This window comes from Hylobates moloch, unplaced genomic scaffold, assembly GCF_009828535.3.
Source record: "Hylobates moloch isolate HMO894 unplaced genomic scaffold, HMol_V3 SCAFFOLD_29, whole genome shotgun sequence".
NCBI lineage: Eukaryota > Metazoa > Chordata > Mammalia > Primates > Hylobatidae > Hylobates > Hylobates moloch.
In genome coordinates, this window is record NW_026652304.1 from 1,446,726 (window position 1) to 1,467,993 (window position 21,268).

At 37.7% G+C, this 21,268-nt stretch overlaps 1 protein-coding gene across 1 annotated transcript in view; it reads left to right on the top strand.

The window, feature by feature from the left end:
- LOC116463206 (nesprin-1) overlaps window positions 1-21,268 on the top strand; it is a 532,426-nt gene that overhangs the window by 475,916 nt on the left and 35,242 nt on the right. Inside the window, exons 129-130 of the mRNA XM_032146204.2 lie at window positions 1,361-1,527; window positions 13,896-14,058. Coding sequence (XP_032002095.1) covers window positions 1,361-1,527; window positions 13,896-14,058 — 330 coding nt within the window. The remainder of the gene's footprint in view (window positions 1-1,360; window positions 1,528-13,895; window positions 14,059-21,268) is intronic.

The following is a 21,268-nucleotide window of genomic DNA, read 5'->3' on the forward strand; positions in this document are numbered from 1 at the left end:
GGAAGATGAAGGAAAAAGAAAAAAAGAAAAAGGCAATTCATAAAAAAAATTGAAGCCAAGATATTAGTGTGTGTTGGTATTAACACTCAAAAACAGTTTGATTTTAAAGACAATCCAAGAGGATTATTTTACTATAAATACTTTTTAAGTCTTAAAGTAATTCCCTTGAAAGAAACACTTCTCAATAAAATCATCTCAAATGTTTGCTGAAATATTTTGATGTTAATCAATGCATTCAACATATCAGTCTTTGAATCCCATTGTGTTGAAATAACATAAAAAGGAGGGTGGGCGGGGCTGCAGGCATGAGGACAGCAGTCAGCCCTGGAATGGAATAAAATTTTGTTGGTCCCTACCATTCCTTTGGGGCCCTTTGGCTTAGGGAAATGACTTGGGAGGATAGCTGTGTCACCACACTAACTTTAGAGCAAGAGAAGGTTAAAATGTTCGCACTCATATAATACCCATCTTCATATGTTATTTTGCTGAGAAACTATTAATTGCTTAAGCCAAAAATAAAAAAGTTGATCCTAAAGACTGGATCCTGTCACTGTGGCAAGAGAGTAAGAGGGTCATTGGGGATAGCAGTGGCGGTGGGGGGGAGGGGACTGTCCTTTCATTGTCACTTAAATCACACCATTTCATGCTTATCTCTTGCAAATAGTCCATATGGAGTCTGTCCTCTTTAACTCAATCTAAGAGGAGCTAGCACAGAAAGTGAGTAAATCAAGAAGGTTTGAGGCCTGTTGATTCTCTGTAATTAATAGTTATTATTATTGAAAGTTAATTTATCATTGATTTATTTACTGCAAAATATTGACATTGTATAGAGGATTATCTCTTTAAAATGAAGGAACTCTTAAAATATTCCACACAAATAACATAATTGGCACACACATTCACATTTATATATATGCATATATATCAATTGCATATGTGTGTATGTGTGTGCATTTTATAAGTCTCTTGGCAACTATTTGTATGAGAATTTATTCTAAGTATAACATCAGGTTAGTGATGAGAGAAATAAGGTATAATTTCCCAATATTAAAATCTTTTAAGTTTTATCTTTTGTATCTATCTTTTATTGTTTTTCAATATGTATTTCAAGTAAATAGGAAGCAGCACCCTATTTATTTCGAGAACATCTATATAAAAATTTAATCCCAACTCTGCATACATACCAAAAATAATAGGCACTACTAATACTTGTGCACATGGGCTGATGTCCACATGGTATTCCTATGCTCAAACTATTTCCAAGCAGTAGAAAACAGTAATCATCATGTTTCTAGTAGAGCCGGGCTGGATGTATTAAGAATATGCTTTCTGACCTCTGTGATTGCTATTTATTATGCAGGATTATCAAGAGGAAATTGCTATTGCTCAAGAGAACAAAATACAGCTCCAACAAATGGGAGAACGACTTGCTAAAGCCAGCCACGAAAGCAAAGCATCTGAGATTGAATACAAGCTGGGCAAGGTCAACGACCGGTGGCAGCATCTCCTGGACCTCATTGCAGCCAGGTAAAGAGGACCTGAGTCAATAGGGCACGTGTGGGCAGTATTTTAAAGCCTTTCAGTCTGCCTTTCATTAGCCAAAGATAATCCAGTAAATCAGTCTCTCTTCCTGGGTTATCTCACCATTTTCAAAACTGTTCATGCTCATCTCATAATTGGCACTTTTGTTACCTTGAAAATTCTCCTCTTACTTTATAAATCTTGTGTTGTTTGTATGTAGCTGCGAGAAAGAGAGAGAGAGTCATATCCAAACAAAACTAATTTCCAAGAGAAAATTCTTTATTTTAGGGCTTCTTGGGTATTCAAACTCCTATCAGGAAGAAACTGCTGACCAGTATTTGTGGAGAGTGTTTTTGTCTGCAGTAGCAAAAAAAAAAAAAAAAAAAGTTACTAAATCCCTGACATATTTTTAGTTAGCAAGGTATAGAAATAAATCTGATTATTTCCACTCTGCTCCGTTGTAAAAATCAGCTGCTGCATTATAGTGATTTTGTGTTAAGCTTTAGTGCTAACTATGAGTGTTTGCCTCATACCTAAGAGGAATAGTGTATTCACTTTCTGTTGCAGAAGGGTAGAGTTGGGAGAGATGAAAATCAAAAAGAAAAATATATGAGGGTATTTACTAGCAATATAAAAGTCTAATATGAATGATGCACTATGTTATAAAAATGTTCTATGCTATTAATATAAAAAGGAGATGTCTTATTTTAGGTGAATTTGGCTTCATGTTGGAACTTAGACACCCTGAGGTCAGGAAACTTTCTCCATTGTATTTACTACATATCACAAGCACTAAGAACAGTGACTAAATATGGACTCAATGAATACTTCAATGCATAAATGAATATTTGAATATTTGAGTAAATGTTCTTCATGGCAATTAGGAGAGTTGGAATGTTACAAATGGTGCCATTTGGGGTCCATCCCACAATACACTTTTAAAATCTGGGTTTCTTTCCTTAGCCATGCTGCATAAAAGTGGACGTGAAACAATGTCCTTTGCATACCGTGTGCTCACCAAAACCGCATGTGGGCACCACAATTCTGTATGCTGATTTTGAAAAGATTGCATATATTTCTTTTCTATAAGAGAGTTATCAAAAAGTATCTAACTCAAGAAAGTGAGATTATCTTTTAGTGACAATGAAACAAAATGGAATAAATGTATATCAACTTTTTATTTATTTATATTTGAGATGGAGTCTTGCTGTGTTGCCCAGGCTGGAGTGCAGTGGCACAATCTCAGCTCTGCAACCTCTGCCTCCCAGGTTCAAGCAATTCTCCTGCCTCAGCCTCCCAATCGCTGAGACTACAGGGGTACACTACCACACCTGGCTAATTTTTGTATTTTTAGTAGAGATGGGGTTTCACCATGTTGGCCAGGCTAGTCTCAAACTCCTGACCTCAGGTGAGCCACCTGCCTTGGCCTCCCAAAGTGCTGGGATTACAGGTGTGAGCCACCGTGCCTGGCCTCAGCTTTTTCAATGTTTAACCATAGCACCGATATAGCTAACATTTATTGAACACTTTGCTGGTTCCAATGACCATGCTACAGGTTTCATATGCATCTTTTTGTATATTGTTCATAATGTCCTTTGAGGTGGCCTTATCATTACGCCCATTTTACAGATGCAGGGGCTAAGGTTGAGTCTTGTCCATCATCACGCACGTGTTGTGTGGCACAGCCTGTGCTCAGACTCCAAAGCCCATGTCCTGGAGCGCTGTGCCCTCCTGCCTCTCAAGTCTGTGACTTCCTTTTCCCTGTTAGAGAGAAGACAGTTAAATGGAAGATGAGTTCTGTTTTTGATCTCAATCTAATTTCTCAGTTCTTTGTAAAGTTCTTACAATGTGACAGTGACTGTGAGAGTCAAGATAAAATGACAGAACCGAAGGAGAACTTCTCCTTTGAGAAGTTAGGATGGGAATGGAGTAAAACAATGAGATAAGTAGGAGCTCTGGAAAAGGCACTGTAAAGAGATGGAAATAACATTTTAGCTTAAATTGGTCTTGGAGTTTCGACAAATGTATATTTTTAAATCCCAATGCTGTGTTCAGTCCCACTTCTCCCTCACTAAAATGATAACAAAATCTTGTTTCAGAGGGAGGAATTGAAGTCCTTCAAGCTATAAATATCCTTCTTAGGGAAACCGCCTGTTTGGTAAACATCCCGCGGGGAGTTTTTTGGTCAAATTTGACTCATAGATTGATTGACATTTCCACGTAATCCATTAAACTAGTTAATATTATTTTCCTACTTGTAGTGGCTCAATGATGTGGAGAGTAAGGATGCACTATGTCAAAGATATTTTAAATCAGATTTAATGTAATCTAGTCATAAGCAGCTTAACTTAGTGTATGCCCAGCTATGAGCCAATATTACAGCAAATGAGTTTGCTGCTGTCTCCTTGAATTCACATTTATTTATAACATATTTTGTCTGTCTGTTCAGTGGAGAATTTTCTAGATATTAATTGTTTACTTTGCCAAAAGACATATTAATAAACTTGAATCAATTACATGTTTATAAGGTACACATGCTTCTCACTATTGTCACTTATATAATACTAATTTTTGTTTCCTCTTACATAAAGCCTCAGAATACCCAGATAAAATTCCACGGGAGATTTTTGTATATATGTTGCCTGTTTCTAATTGCCTCCTTCCAAATTAGACTAGATTAGGCACTGATCATTGAGCCATCCTGGAGTTTAACTCCATGTTAGAGTCACAGTCACCCTTGCAGCTTCTCCTGAAAGACACCCGGCCGTCACATCTGCATTCCATTTCCTTGTTTATTGGTGCTTCGTTAGTACACAGATTGGATGCACGTCTCCCACACCCATCCTCAACTGTGAACTGCCAGCTGAAGTATTAGGTTTCTATGATTCAGTCTATTCACCACTCTTCACTCTTCCAGCGCTGATGCACTAAAGCAAAATATAACCCGGTGTATGCCTTTCGACGTTTCTCTGCTGTGTTGGTGCTCTTGTGGGAATGGAGAGGTTATTTTTGAAGTTAATAATATTTTTAGGTGAACATCTCAGCTAATAGAAACATGAACTGTGTCTTTAATATCAGTCACAGAAGCAAAAAAAAAAGAAAAGAAAAAGATTTACTGATAACAAACCTATTACATACATAAAAATAGAATGCATAATTTAGAGTCAATTTGACATCACCATCGGATTAGCTCAGATTACTCTGAGTACAAAATAGATGTGCTTTGCATTGAGTTTTTAAATTGTGTTGTCAAGCATTGCCATTTTTTTAGGGCAACAAAAGTTGTTCAGTTACTTTTAGGACTCAGTGGATAATGTTCTAGTATCCTTTCCATACTTTCTAGATCTACTCTGTGTAATACAGCAGTCACTAGCTACAGATGGCTGTTTAAATTACAGAATATTTAAATTAACTGAAATGGAATAAAATTAAATTACTCCTTAATTTTAATTATGGTCAGTTGCACTGGCCACATTTTAAGTGGTCAACAACCCCATGAGGCTAGTGGCTACCTTATTGGACCCTGTACAATGCAGAACGTTTTTATCATCTTAGAAAGTTCTGTTGTTCAGCAGTGGCCTAGATAATTAAAAGTACCTCTGAGACCTTGGCTTTTATTAAAAGTCAACGTAAGAAACAGTCATTGGTGACATATCACTCTAATTTCTGTAAAACTGCCTTTAAGAATACTGGCTCTCATTTTGTCAATGAATCCCGTGCAGAAAATCCACATAGCAATTTCTCTAGAGCTCAGGACTAAAAGGAAATCTGTCTTTTAGTATTAATTCTTTAATGCTTCTTATCACAGACAATGAATTAAGTAACATTTCTCATCTTAGCATCTAGGAAGGTCAAATTCAACTTGTTCACTCTGTTGTGATAATTTGGGGGCAGGGAAGTGGGTAACTGGACCTTCTAATAGAGAAAATTCTTTTTCTCTCTGCTAAACCTAAATCCCCATCACCAAGGCAAAAGCATACTTTAGTTATTTGGCTCTTATCTTTCTGTTTTTTTCAATAGCAGCTTTTGGGGGGATATAATCCACATGCCATATAACTCATCTATCTAAAGCATGTAATTCAGTGATTTTAGTATATTTATAAAGCTATGCATCTATTACTCCAATCAATTTTAAAACACTTTCATTAGTCCCAAATAAAAACAGTTACCCATTAGCCGTCACTCTTTTCTTCCCTCCTCTTCCTTTCCCACTTCTCCCAGCCCTAGGAACCACTAATCTACTTTCTGTTTCTACATGTTTACCTGTTCTGAATAGTTCATATACATAGGTCATATAATATGTGGCCTTTTGTGACTGGTTGTTTTTAATCTCTATATTTATTATAATTGCCTCAACATTTTGTAGAAGTAGAGTAAAAACAAATAATTTTTTTAAATGATTGAACGCCTACTATATATGAAGTACTATGCTTCTTGCTATAGGGCAGAGGTTGGCAAATGTTTTCTGTAGAGGACCAGATAGTAAATATTTTTAGTTTTGTGGGCCAAATAGTCTCTGTTGCTATTAGCGTGTTATCATAGAGTGCAAGCAGCCATAGAAAAATCTGTAAATAGAAAACCATGGCAGTTCTCCAACAAAATTTTGTTTACCAAAACAGGTGGCCTGCTCTAGAGATATAAAGATGAGGAAGAAAATGGTCCCTAACCAAATAAGTGTCATAATGCAAGTACACAAGTGTTCCTCACCGCAGGGCCTCTTCCTTTCTATTCTCTCTTCCTGGGCATTCTCCTGCCTGCCCCTGGCCTGGCCAGCTCCTGATTGGTTCTTCCTGTTTTTCCTTCTCTCCAGATTAGATCAGATTCTTCCTATGGGCTCAGTAGGTTTCTCCTTCATAGTATTTCCCTGAACTATGTGAAATCTTGTGTGATCAGTCATTTTAAGCCTGTTTTCTCACTAAAACGTAAGTGTATCTAACTTTCATCACCATAGTAGTCCCAGCCCCGACCTTGTTTTTTGCACATAGCAGTCACTCTAGTATTTGCTGATTTTCTCAAATCTAAGTCATAGGGTGGAAAGTGTATGCACACAAATGAAAGCATACACAAAGCAAAGCATTGGCTTCGGGCTTCAGCTGCCTGAGTCATAGCGTGATTCTGCTTCCCCAACTTGCTTATCTTCTTAGCACCTCGGTTACCACATGTATAAAATGAGAATCACAATAGTAGCTAGCTCAGAAGAATGATTAGTGGTTTACCACTGTATTAGTCCATTTTCATGCTGCTGGTAAAGACAACTCGAGACTGGGTGATTTATAAAGAAAAAGGGGTTTAATGGACTGACAGTTCCACATGGCTGGGGAGGCTTCACAATCATGGTGGAAGGCAAAAGGCACATCTTCCTTGGTGGCAGACAAGAGATTGAAAGCCAGGCAAAAGGGGAAACCCCTTATAAAATCATCAGATTTCATGAGATTTATTCACTACCACAAGAACAGTCTGGGGGAACCACCCCCATGATTCAGTTATCTCCCATTGGGTCCCTTCCACAATGCATGGGAATTATGGCAGCTACAATTCAAGATGAGATTTGGGTAGTGACACAGCTAAACCATATCAACCGCTAAGCATAGAATATGTTCAATAGAGGTCAGCTCTCATCCCAGAGAGTTCAAAGGCTGTAGAGGTAAAACACATATGCAGTGCAAGCAAGGCTTTGTGAAGTTCCTAGCAGCTGCCCTCAGGAGGACTTTCAGTTTAAAGGGTGTTCTACCCACATTGGAAGTCAAAGGAAATGAAATTCTTGGAATTCATGGCTGGTATTACCTAAGGGTGTTTGAGTCGAAAGGTGCCTGGTAAGGATCAGGAATGCATTGATGCGATGAGCACAGAAACAGCACAGAACTAATCAAGAGGCCTGAGTTTAGTCCACCAGGTTCCTGCTATGTGGCCCAGGTCTCACTGAATAACTTCTCTGAGCCTCAAGTTGCTCATTTTCAAAGTGTTAATGAAACTAACTGTCACATCTCCAATGAGAAAAAGCAAGGGAAAGTACCGTGTATACTATAAAACACTATCTATGCCATTCTCCTTCTTTTAGAAACCTGCAGAGTATTCCACAGTATAAATATACCACACCTTATCTAGGATTTTCTGTATCAATGAACATTGCCATTTTTGCTATTTCAATAATTGTATCTTTAGAGCTTTGCCTTGTCTCATATTTAGTTCATTGGAATAAATATATTATGCTAACAATAATAAGCATGAAAAAAATTTCAAATTTTTTAACTCCATGAGGAAAACTAAATAAGGTAAAAGAAATTAAAATAAGGAAATTATGACAATAAAATGTTTTGAAGATTTCAGGTTTTTATTTTTTGTGTGTTTTTTTTTTTATTATACTTCAGGTTTTAGGGTACATGTGCACAATGTGCAGGTTTGTTACATGTGTATCCATGTGCCGTGTTGGTTTGCTGCACCCATTAACTCATCATTTAGCATTAGGTATATCTCCTAATGCTGTCCCTCCCCCCTCCCCCCACCCCACAGCAGTCCCTGGAGTGTGATGTTCCCCTTCCTGTGTCCATGAGTTCTCATTGTTCAGTTCCCACCTATGAGTGAGAACATGCGGTGTTTGGTTTTTTGTCCTTGCGGTAGTTTACTGAGAATGATGTTTTCCATTTTTATCCATGTCCCTACAAAGGACATGAACTCATCATTTTTTCATAATCAAGAAAAAAACAAAGTTGCCTATAGTGATGGATTCCTAACCAATATATTTCTTTAATCAAAGTTTAAAATATTTTCACTTCTGATTACTAAAAGTATATTAATATAAGAAGAATGATTGTTTTATAAAAGAATTCACAGTACAATGTCTTTAAGTACTGTGTTTTCTAGAATTTATTTCTTATATAAAATGCAGTTTTCTTTAATTTTTTTTTTTTTTTTTTTTTTGAGATGGGGTTTGCGCTGTCACCCAGGCTGTAGTGCACTGGTGCAGTAATGGCTCACTGCAGCCTCAGCCTCCTGGGCTCAAGCAGTCTTCCTTCCACTTCAGTACCTGGGACTACAGATGTATGCCACTGTGCCTGGATAATCTGTTGATTTTTTTTTTTTTTTTTTTGAGATGAGGTGTCACTTTGTCACCCAGGTTGGCAGGTATATTTCCTTTTTTTTTTTTTTTTTGAGATGGAGTCTCGCTCTGTCACCCAGGCTGGAGTGCAGTGGCACGATCTGGGCTCACTGCAAGCTCCGCCTCCCGGGTTCATGCCGTTCTCCTGCCTCAGCCTCCCGAGTAGGTGGGACTACAGGTGCCTGCCACCACGCCTGGCTAATTTTTTGTATTTTTAGTAGAGATGGGGTTTCACCATGTTAGCCATGATGGTCTTGATCTCCTGACCTCGTGATCCACCTGCCTCAGCCTCCCAAAGTGCTGGGATTAAAGGCGTGAGCCACCAATGTATTTCTTTTATAAAGAAAATGTGTTTCCTCTAGTGTTCTGTTTTAAAAGCAATCAATTCACATGACCAGAACCAAATGTTTTGTTTTATTTTAGTTACAAATCATCATGTAGTCCTTTTTGGAAAGAACTTAGCAAATTTTCATTATTTATTTAGTATTTATTATTTATTTGTGTGTAGTTTTTAATCCCCAAAAGGATGTAAAGCATCCAGCATTAGTCATATTTTATTAAATTATAGGAATTAATAATTTGGGGACTTATTTTCTTTAAAAGTATAAATTATTAAATTATCATATGCTTAGTGCAGAAAGTTTGGAAACTCTTGAAATTCACCAAAGAAAAAGAGTTACCTGAAGTCCCCCCAAGCAAATGAATAGTTATTTTTTTAATTGTCTTAAAATGAAGATGTTATTTTTGTCATCTTACATCATTATTTTTAAAGGACAAAAGTTTTGCATATGTAAGGGAGAATAATATTTCTTCATTATTTTTCCTGCCCAAATAGTCTACTCAAAGAGCATGTACTTTCCCACCTTCCCAAACAACTCCTAAAACTCTTGCATACACTACCGAGGTGGTATAGTGAACCCAAAAAAGAAGGAAGTTACTCCTTTTGCTACTACCATTTGCTGTGCTTGTGGACATTTTGTTTGTTTGCAATGGGATGATTTGTTTTCTTTAAATAGCCTTCCCAGCATAACAAACTACCCGCAAGAAAAGTTGACTGTCCTTACAGAACAGCAGAGTGTCTGCAGCCGACGTTGTTTTTGCTGTCCTTTCTTTAGACCTGTAGCTTCCTCCTCCTTACAGATTACACTGAGCTTTTTCCCCTTCTTACACTCGTGGCCTACATTCCAGGAGATCAAGCCTGGCACATGTTAATGAATGTAGGTTTTATTTAGAAACATGACCACTTGTCACTGCCCAGTGTCATGTTATCGGGCAGTGACTACCAACATTTGTCTACAGTGAGCATTTTCATACTTCTGTACACAGACAAGGGGAAACTTTCATCCCCACGCAGGATATAGCCTTTTGCTCTGCAGAGTCTAACTTTTTCAAGTGGAAGCTTCATGGTGGTGGCAGAGGACCTGAGTGCCCTGAGGATGGCAGAGGACGGCTGTGTGGACACAGATCTCCCAGATTGTAACTGCGATGTCACAAGGCAGGCATCTTCTTGAGTTTCTTCCATTGTACATAGCTTTCATGTTACGTGGGGTTTGTAGGATAGATGCTGGAAGCCTTAATCCAGAACTGTTTTTGCCAACGTTACATGAAGAGGATTGGTGTTGGGAGATAGCTGGCCATGTGGACTCCCAAGAGTTATTCTTTGGTTTGTTTCCTAGTACCTCTACTGGGCATGCAGAGCTGGATGAAAAGGTTAATGGACTTTATTATGACTTGGTATTCCAGTTGTCTCTGGACCGTATGTGTCATACAAGGAGTATGGCTAGAGTAGAGAGGCTGAGACACAGGAAAGCGATCCAGAAAAAGACTCAGTTAGTCCATCATCTGCTGTTTAAAGGATGGGCTTCTGATAAAACTGAAATTTAGCCTTAGCTGGTTCACAGCTTTGTACTTGAAAGCTTTCCTTTCATTAAATAAAAATATTTCAGGGCTCTAGAAAATGTTGTGTGTTTGAGAAAGTTGCTTTTGTTTGTGCTTGTCAGTAAGTTTTAGTCCCTAATATAAAGCTTATAAAATATATGTGCAAAGTATACAAATTAATGTCTAAAATAGTAATTTAGTGCATTATGCAAATGTTTAGTTCATGATTTTTTTTAGTTAGAATAAAAATATGACAGGAATTTTTAAAAAATGTTTTTCTTTACTGTATCATCCCTCAGATAAATTTCTACAAATGAATAGCATTTACCCAATAGTAATTTTTGTTCTATTATATTTAGAATTTGGACTTTTTGTTTCATTTTGGGTTATGGATATACTAAATTACTTTGAAGGGAAGTTGTGAAATATAGATACTATATATAGATATATAAGCATATATGTGTAAGTACGTATATACATATATATGTGTGTTTGTATATACATGTTTCAGTGTTAAGAAGCTGGACATTTGGATTTCATAGTAGAATCCTTTTCAAGAAAGGTCAAGTGCCTGTGATACACACTGGACTGTGAAAGAACCATAAGCTGCAGGGACTTACAGATTTATCAAGCTGCTAAACTTACCCAGACATGTGACGTCTGCAAGTATCTAATTTGAATGATAATCCTGGATGCTTACCAAAAGGAATGTTGCTCAGACTCCTCACGATGATAGATAAATAAAAATACTGTGACACTACCCAAAGATTATCTTTAAAGAAATAATGGAAAGAAACATGGGACATTTCTCCTAAAAAAAGTGATCCCTGTCCTGCAAATAAATGTCAAGTTTAATAAGCCAAGGCTTATTAATCCTACTACCCATGCCCTACAGGCCCACCTCTGCTCCCCCAGCACACATGCACACTGTATTTTGCTATTTGTAGTAAAAACACAATTTTTTTAAAAATGAAAAAGAATTGCTTAAATGTTCACCCGCATTGACTTTACTAAATTTACACATTTGTTTGAAAGAGGAACTTGTCCCTAATGGACTATATGAACACACATTTCCATGTCATGATGCCCTTGACATACTGCATACTAACCGCTCTGACTTGGAACTCATTCAATATTACAAAAGCTATCCTGTAATTTATTTTTCTAATGTAGATGGTCCTATGGAACGGTGTTTACTTGCATCCTTTTGTGCTTTGGATCTTTTGATCATATTTGTAAGTGAGTTTTGAACCAAGAAAATGAATGAATTTTAGTACTTGACAAATACAGCATTGGCAAATGTTGAACCTAGAAGTAAAACTTAATACACACTTAATATCAAATAAAAATTTTAAAATGAAAACATGTTAATTAAATAAACACAATTCGCTTAGAATATTCATTATTAATGTTTAGCAACCATTTAAACAGTACCCAATTTAGTGCAAAGCACTGAGTTTAGCATGGCCGGGGTAGGGAAATAGCCAAATATGGAAATTCACATTTCCAGCTTTCCAAGGAACTTACCATGTAGGAGACCAATTAATGCATAAATAATACCAGGGAACTAAAATAAGGAAGGCAGAAAACAAGCACTCCAACCTCTAGTAAAACCCTAATGACATTACCATCCCCAAGCCTAGTAAGTGTTCAGATCCTACAAAATCTGAAGTCATGTAGGAGAGGCTGCTGAGAAGACATTCCTACAGAGGTAAAGGCAGGACGGACCTCTCTGTGCTGTGTGCCATTCTTCAGGCCTCTTCCAGTGGGTTTATTGATGGTAAACTCTTCTTTCAGTCTGGGGCACTATGGCCAGAGCCATGTAAAATTCCGTGTCCATGCTGTGGTTGGTCAAATGCACTCCACAAGCTTTGTACCCAGTAGCCATAATAAAACTGTCATTCACTGACTGATGCCCAGATGAATTTTGTCTTTGCCATGAGAGAAATGTGAGTGAGCTGTATGTAAAAGTTCTTGGAAATAGTGTTCAAGGCCAATGCCTTGAAGTGTCTGGGGGACAGGGTACAATTTGTATTTATACAGCTAATTGGGGAAATCTTATCTCGAGTGGAATTTTAAGTCATAATAAACATTGCAACATATTTTCATTTTCTACCAATAGAATATATTGTGAAATATGAACATAATTTTTCAAATACACATTTTTTAAAACAATAAAAGATAATGCTCCTAAGAGGGTTTTTACAAACTGAAAATGTTATTTAAATAGAAGTATTATTAATTACAATTATTAAAATATAGATATTATTAACAGCTGACTGTAGTGAAAATCCTTTAAGAGCATTTATATGACAGTGCTTTGAGGAAAAATGACAGAAAGGAAAAGCGATTATGTTGTCAAATGACTACATTTTCACTTGAGAGAGACACATTGATTTATTGAAACTGGAACAGAAGTGATGATATCAATTTTAAACAACTAAAAATAAATCAAAATATTCAAAATACTTTGATTATGAGACAGTTTCTTCAGAACAGTGTGTCTTGATCAGAGAAACGTATCAGAACCATCTGGGGGTGGTGGCTGGTAGTTGGCACCTGTGGTTTGAAAGCACCCTCCACTGACGGTGTGACAATCCCAGCTTAAGAATCACTTCTTTAAATGCCTGGAAGTAATGCGGGGGTGGGGGAGGGGGGTGCGAATATCTGATGACTCTAAGTGTGTAAGTTGTCAATCTTTGAGAACATTCTATTGCAGATCCCTGCCTTTAAATGTATCACAAACCTAGAGTCTTACAAGTCATGTTGCTCTTGACATATTTTCAAGAAGATACATACCTCTTCAGTTGAGCCAAGATGACACCCTAGCAGCTTGAAGTATTTTGCTCATCTGCTGTTTACCTCTGTTATGAGCAGTGCCAGTTAGGTGGCCATATTTCCTGAACCAAAAGGCGAGACTCATAGTCTAACGGTAGCAGCAATTTTTAAATAAGGGCACTAATAGATCATTGATCATATGCTTATTATCACCATGACCTTTAGAGCAATCTGTGTACACTCAGCCATGTCAGGCTCTTAACAGGGACTCAATAATTGATTTTTGCTCTAAGTAGGTAGTAATGGAGTTGAGAAATACTACCTGTGTTCTTCCTAAACTTCTGATCACACCCTACTCACACTGGGAAAACTGTGTTCAAAACTAACTTATCTATCTCTGCTCCTGTGCCCTGGACCCCTGCCTCCTCTACATCCTTGCTCCATTGTCTGTATTTATCTCTAATTTCTATCCTCCTTTTTCTTCTGTCTTTGGCTTCTTCCACATGAGTTTCTAACTCTCTGCCTAAAAAGATTGTTAAAGCCCAGTGTTCTCCTCTGCATGTGAGGGAAACATGAGTGGGCCTCTCACTGAAGCAGGACATTCCCCCTTCTCTGCCCACAGGGTGAAGAAGCTGAAGGAGACCCTGGTAGCCGTGCAGCAGCTTGATAAGAACATGAGCAGCCTGAGGACCTGGCTCGCTCACATCGAGTCAGAGCTGGCCAAGCCAATAGTCTACGATTCCTGTAACTCGGAAGAAATACAGAGAAAGCTTAATGAGCAGCAGGTAAGACTTAAAATGGAAATGGAATTAATAAGCCATGGAATATCCGTCCTCCTGGCCAGGATGATGGGGTGGGCATGAGATGGTGCCTGGCGTTGGAAGGTCAGGAGGGAGCTAGGCAGGACTGGTGAGGAAGGGGGCTTTGCCTAGGCAGGCGATTGAGGCCAACAGGTTCCATGTCACTGCAGAGTTCAGCCTCACAAAGATGCTTGTGCCATTGTACAGTTAGTGTCATCCACCCACCAAGAAGCCTTCTAAGATGGTAGGTAAGGTGGAGTTGCAATTACATATCTAAAACAGTGCTAGCAGATTGGTTTATTTATTTGAGAGTCACTAGCCCTAGCCCACTACCATACACTTAGAAAGGAGTGAAAGGCGCCCCCTCCCTGCCCCCCGACTTTTTTTTCCTGTGTATAGTGTTTGGGGAAAGATTACAAGGCATACTTAGAATTTTTCAAGTTGAAAAAATTTTGTTTTGCAAAAAGGATTGCATGACCTGCAGATCGCACACAGTAATTCCACCTTCATGTGTGTAGCAAAGATAGAATATCTCACTGGCAGCATAGAACCCAATAAAGCAAAAAGGGATGATCCTAGAAAATGTATACAGAAGAAATTTTCACCTCCCATTCCCTCCCCCATGTATTCTTTCTTTCTTTCTTTCTTTTTTTTTTTTTTTTTTGAGACAGAGTCTCGCTCTGTTGCCCAAGCTGAAGTATAGTAGTGCGATCTCAGTTCACTGCAACCTCCACTTCCCAGGTTCAAGCGATTCTCCTGCCTCAGCCTCCCAAGTAGCTGAGATTACAGGCATGCACCACCATGCCTGGCTAATTTTTGTATTGTTAATAGAGACGGGGTTTCGCCATGTTGGCCAAGCTGGTCTCAAACTCCTGACCTCAAGTGATCTGCCCACCCTCGGCCTCCCAAAGTGCTGGGATTACAGGCGTGAGCCACTGTGCCGGGCCCCCTCATTTATCCTTACTAAGTATATCAGAGTCCAGTTGCCAATAGCAAACACTGTAAATCCCCCACTAGAGGTATTGTTACTCCATGCATTTAGGTTGCTTTGAATATTCTATCCACACTCTGGTTCTCTCCATTACATTTAGGCCATTGCGGCAAAGTTGCTTAATTTTAAAATGCTATAAAATGTAAATACCTCCTATTTTTTAAATCTTATAGTTTATGTACTTAACTTCATTTTATAGACTACTTAGGCCAATGAAATAGGTGTTAAAATACAGTTTTGGGTGTTGAGGGTTTAATATTAAAATTATCATTAAAATTATTTTCTTTCTAATGAATACATAATAATTGTACATATGTGTAGGGTACAACGTGTTGCTTCAATGCATATTTGCATATCGTAATAATCAAACAAACTGAGGTAATTTGATTACCATATCCATCACTTTAAACATTTATCATTTCTTTGTAGTGACAATACTCAAAATCTTCTCTTCTAGCTATCTTGAAATATACACTATATTCCATTGCTTTAAAAAAATTATTAGCAAGACATTTTTCAATTTTTATGAAATTAAAGTTTTCTGATGGTGGTAATGTTTGAGATTCTGATGATTGAATTGTAGGGATCCTGGCTGGCATCCGGCTTCCCAGATTCTTCCAGAAAACATGGTAATGATGTGTACAGTGATGAGTTGAAATGCAAATGGCCGGTATCATAATTTCACAAGTGTATGAAAATCAACAAAATATCTAGTTAAATATGGCAAATTGCTCATATGTATTTATAGCCCCACCTACTACTGAAACCCCAATAAAATGATAGCAGAGAGGGAAAAAGGTTAAAGCCACAATGGCAAAGAGAACAGGAGAGAAAATGGTAGAGATGACAGACATCCAACATAATTTTGCAAGATAGAAAGTGGATAGATCAGTGATGGTGTTAACAGAATGGAGGGTGGAGAAAGTTGATTCATGCCACAGAGTTCCAAGAAGGCTCAGAAAGTGGAGATCAGTTGAAGCTGAAAGTTGAGTTGCCTGTTGAGCTGTAAAGTGGAAGATTACTTGAAAATCTGAATAAGATGTGCTGAGACTGGCAGATTCCTCCTAAGCCCAGCCAGCCAGGGAACTCTGCTTCCTTTACTCAGGCAGAAGACCAGATGATTACTCTCTGGAGAAGGCAAACCAGAGGGACTCTGGGTTTGGGGATCAGGACACCATGGAGACTAGAGTCACTATGCTAAAAATGGGGAGATGATGTGAATGGCTCAGTACCAAATGGTAGGGCTCCCACCCCGCTTCCCCAGCTTGGCCCCCACTATGTCAGTACCCAGGCTTACACCCTAGCCAGAAGATTGGAGCATCCTTTCTGGAGAACTGATCAGATAAGAGAAAAGTACCTTCAATTAGTGATACTTAAGGTAACCCAGCAAAAGGCCAGACCCCTGCCTAACTCTCCACGGGGAAGCCTCCCAATTGACATACTTTAGGTGCATACACAGCTTCTATAGCTGACTCATTCTTGAATATGTGTGGGTAGGCAAGAATCCTCACCACTTAAGAAAGCTTCTGCCATTAAGAAAAGACCAAAATAAATAGAGGGAAATAAAGGAACAATCAGAGGAACATTGTAGAGAGAGGAAGAAAATGTAAAGAAAACAAACAAACTCACAGAAATTAGAGGTTTTGCATTCATAAAATGATAGGATGCCATTTTTCTTTTAAAAAAGCTTTCAGAATGGAGGCTATCTTCTACAAAGTAAAATAAAAAGATAAATATATGAAAAATAGGAGAGAAATATAGACATAAACATAATAAAATTAACAATAATGCAAGAGTTTCAAAATCCAATTCAGTTACTTTGTAAAAGTCCTCCCCTAAAAATAATAAAGAAAATGGAGAGAAGAAAATTCCCATAGTAGTAATGTAATATGTATATATTGATTGTTAAATAATATATGTTTATTATTAAATAAATAATGTAGTAATGTAAAAAATATATTTTATATATTCATTATTAAATATATATTTATATTTTTTATTACATTACTACTATGTTAATTTTCTCCTCTCCATTTTCTTTATTCTTTTTTGGGGGGACTTTTATAAAATAAATGAATTGGATTTTGAAACTCTCATATTATTGCTAATTTTATTATGTTTATGTCTGTATTTCTCTCCTATTTTTCATATATTTATCTTTTTGTTTACTTTGTGGAAGATTACACATATATGTGTACACACGTTACACATATGTGTGTGTATATATATATTCATATATATATCTAAAATGAAAAACATGCATTTGCAGATTATAAGGGCCATATAAATGCCAGGAAAATGTAAAACAAAGCAAAGCCACACTGTAAAATTGCAGAACACAAGGGATAAGGAGATCCTAAAGGTTTCCAGGATGAAATAAAATCTGGCTTCTCCAAAACAATACTGGAAGCTAGAAGACAATGGCTCTGCCTTCAGAAAGCTGAGAAAAATTTTTTATAATTTAGAATTGTGTACCCTGCCACTTAATATCTAAAAATTTTACCTCCTATGTACCCGTTTTCAGGAAGCTAATGAAAGGTATACTACATACATGGAAGTGAGAGGAAGATACTATACTTCATGCTTGCTACACATGCGACATACTGCTTTGCTATATATGCTGCATATGCTACATGCACTAAAGCAAGAGGGGAAATGCTGTTCAACTCAGGAGAAAGAAAAAGGGAATTCCCCGACTGAAGGTGCAGGAAAGTCCCTGATGACGGCTGTACTGCAGCCAAGCCAGCACCTGTCCAGATGGGAGCAGGGGCTCTGGGTGCTCTAGGAGGGATGTTTCCAGGAGAAGCCAGGAGGGGCTAGATTATCTGATGGGCTTAACCACTCTGGAAGGAGTTTTATTAGTTCTATAAGAGAGATAATAGAAGTAAGCATAATAAATTTGAGAGAGAGAGAGGATTGTAAAATCCAGGAAAATGAGTTATAAGGAGACCGAGACCATCCTGGCCAACATGGTGAAACCCCGTCTCTACTAAAAACACAAAAATTAGCTGGGCGTGGTGGTGCATGCCTGTAATCCCAGCTACTTGGGAGGCTGAGGCAAGAGAATTGCTTGAACCAGGAAGTCGGAGGTTGCAGTGAGCTGAGATCGCACCACTGCACTCCAGCCTAGTGACAGGTCTAAAAAAAAAAAAAAAGAAAAGAAAAAAGAAACATAACCATAGTATATTTTGTTCCTCAAATGTGAAAAATATTAAATAACCATAATCATGAGAACAGTGATTATTACCCTAGCTCTAAATTGTACTATAACAGTCATTAGAGTTCAGTCAGCCATGTAGAAGTTTATTTCATCTCTACTATAGAAGAATTCATAAAGTAATTACTAAAATGGACAAATCAAGCAGTAGCTATGTTAGTTAGAAATAGAGAAGTTATATATGACTGAGAAATATAGAAATAGGTTGAATGTGGTGGCTTACCCCTGTAATCCTAATACTTCGAGAGGCCAAGGCAGAAGGATCACTTGAGGCCAGGAATTCGAGGCTGCAGTGAGCCATAATCACACCCCTGCACTCCAGCCTGGGTGACACAGCAAGACCCTGTCTCAAAAAATGAAAAAGAGTAGAAGTAATACCAGAAGAAAGAGCTGCAAGAGATGGAAATGGTTGTTGCTGAATGGGTGGACTCCGGGGTGGAAAGCATGCTGCTTTCTTCAGAACCTGCTAGTAGTTTTTAACTTTTTACTACATTAAATATGCACATATAGCTTTTTAATTAAATTTTAAATTAAAACTTTAAAAAATCCTGTATACCAGTGGTTAAAAGTAAACTTTCTGGGTTCAGATCTTGGCCTCACTACATTCCCATATGATCTGAGACAAAGCCATAACTATTTGAACCCTTAGAGCCCTGATTTATAGAATGCCAATCATCAGAGTCCACACCACACAGTGTAATTGTACAAATTACTAAGAAGAAGCACTGAGCACAGTGCCTACCTAACACAAAGTCAGGGCTTGGTAAGTTTTATTTTAATCATGTCATAGTTACCACAGTTTCCCTTGTGGAAAATTTTTAAGAATGATTCTGTCTCTACTAAAAATACAAAAATTAGCTGGGCGTGGTGGTGCATGCCTGTAATCCCAGCTACTTGGGAGGCTGAGGCAGGAGAATTGCTTGAACCAGGCAGGCGGCGGTTGCAGTGAGCCGAGATTGCGCCACTGCACTCCACTCTGCAGACAGAGTGAGACTCCGTCTCAAAAAAAAAAAAAAAAAAGTTAAAGCTGAGCCTAAAACTTTGTCTTAGGGCACTTATGTATGATTATAAATCCCCTCAAATCTTAGGGTTGGTATTTCATATATTGATTTTAACAAAAACTTTTGAGTATTTAGAGAAAATGAAATAAAAATGCTAACCTTCTTAAAAGTGGTTTATGTCCAGGGGTCTAACACTTCTTCCAAATGTATATCCTTGCACAAAATGTAGTTTAAGACCTCAAATGTACTTGGTAATCTCATTTACAGAATTATTTGTCTTTATATTTATCTTTAAGCAAATACTAAGTTTAATTTTTATATTACTTTATTTTATATTTTTTAGAACAGCAATTCCTGTGACATATTCTTTCACGTAAGTGAAGGAGGTTATGTTAGAGATTTGAAAGGACTGTTTATAAAAATATAAATATTTTAGTAAAATTTATCGTCTAGTGTCTAGTTTATAAAATCTCCAAAATTAATTAAAGGCACTATTATGACATTTGACAATAGCTAGTGTTTTCGTAGATGTTGGAACATGGTGTCAAGGAAAAAAATAAGAGGAAGAGCAACACAAGAATATAAATCCCAGGTATCTGCGTAAATTGAGGCATTTTTAGAGCAAGAGAAAAGCTAAGCAAATTCAAGAACTTCCTGATGAAAGAAAAGGAAAACACATTATGGACGTTGATGAATATAGTAAACAAAAAATGATACTGGTAGAGCTCACTTTTAATAATGGAATACTTACTTGGAGTAAATGGAGTTAAAAGTTCAATAGAGAAAACAACGTACAATTTGGATTTACATTTTATACAGTTAAAATGAAGATTTCACATTGTGGGACTCCAGGGAAATCCAATGCTTTGTTTTTATCATAAAACATTTTACTTCTGTCCTACATTAAAAGTTGCTCTACGCCAGGCGCAGTGGGCTCACACCTGTAATTCCAGCACTTTGGGAGGCTGAGGCAGGCGGATCACAAGGTCAGGAGTTCCAGACCAGCCTGGCCAACATGGGGAAACCCTGTCTCTACTAAAAATAGAAAAATTAGCCAGGCATGGTGGTGGGCACCTGTAATCCCAGCTACTCAGGAGGCTGAGGCAGGAGAATCAGGAGGAGAATCAGGCAGGAGGTTGCAGTGAGCTGAAATCATGCCACTGCACTCCAGCCTGGGTGACAGAGTGAGACTCCATCTAAAAAAAAAAAAAAAAAAAAAAAGAAGTTGTTCTGTGAGGAAACTGCTGATGTCATGCATGGTATAGAACCTAGGTCCCTTAAATAGTATTTCTACATATTTTGGGGGCACATACGATATTTTGTTATATGCATAGACTGTGTAATTATCAAGTCAGGGTATGTGGGGTGTCCGTCACCTCTAGTATTTATTATTTCTATGTGTTGGGAATGTTTCAATTTCTCTCTTCTAGCTATTTTGAAATATGCAGTACATTGTTGTTAACTATAGTCATTCTACTCTATTGAACATTAAAACTTATTCCCTCTAACTGTATGTTTGTATCTATTGACATCTTGCTTCATTGCCCCCAAACACTCTTCCCAGCCTCTGCTATCTGGCGTTCTACTCTCTACCTCCATAAGATCAACTTTTTTAGCTCCCACATACAAGTGAGAACGTGTGATATTTGTGTTTTTGTACCTGGCTTATTTCACTTAACATAATGACCTCCAGTTCCATCCATGTTGCTGCAAACAACATAATTTCATTTTTTATGACCGAATAATATTCCATTGTGTATATATATGCCACTTTTTCTTTATTTGTTCATCCATTGATAACCATGTTACCTTTTAATGATGGTGGAATTAACTGTTTAAAAAAGAGTGCAAATCAGCTGAGCGTGGTGGCTCACACCTGTAATCCCAGCACTTTGGAAGGCCTAGGTGGGTGGATCACCTGAGGTCAGGAGTTCAAGACCAGCCTGGCCAACATAGTAAAACCCAGTCTCTACAAAAATACAAAAA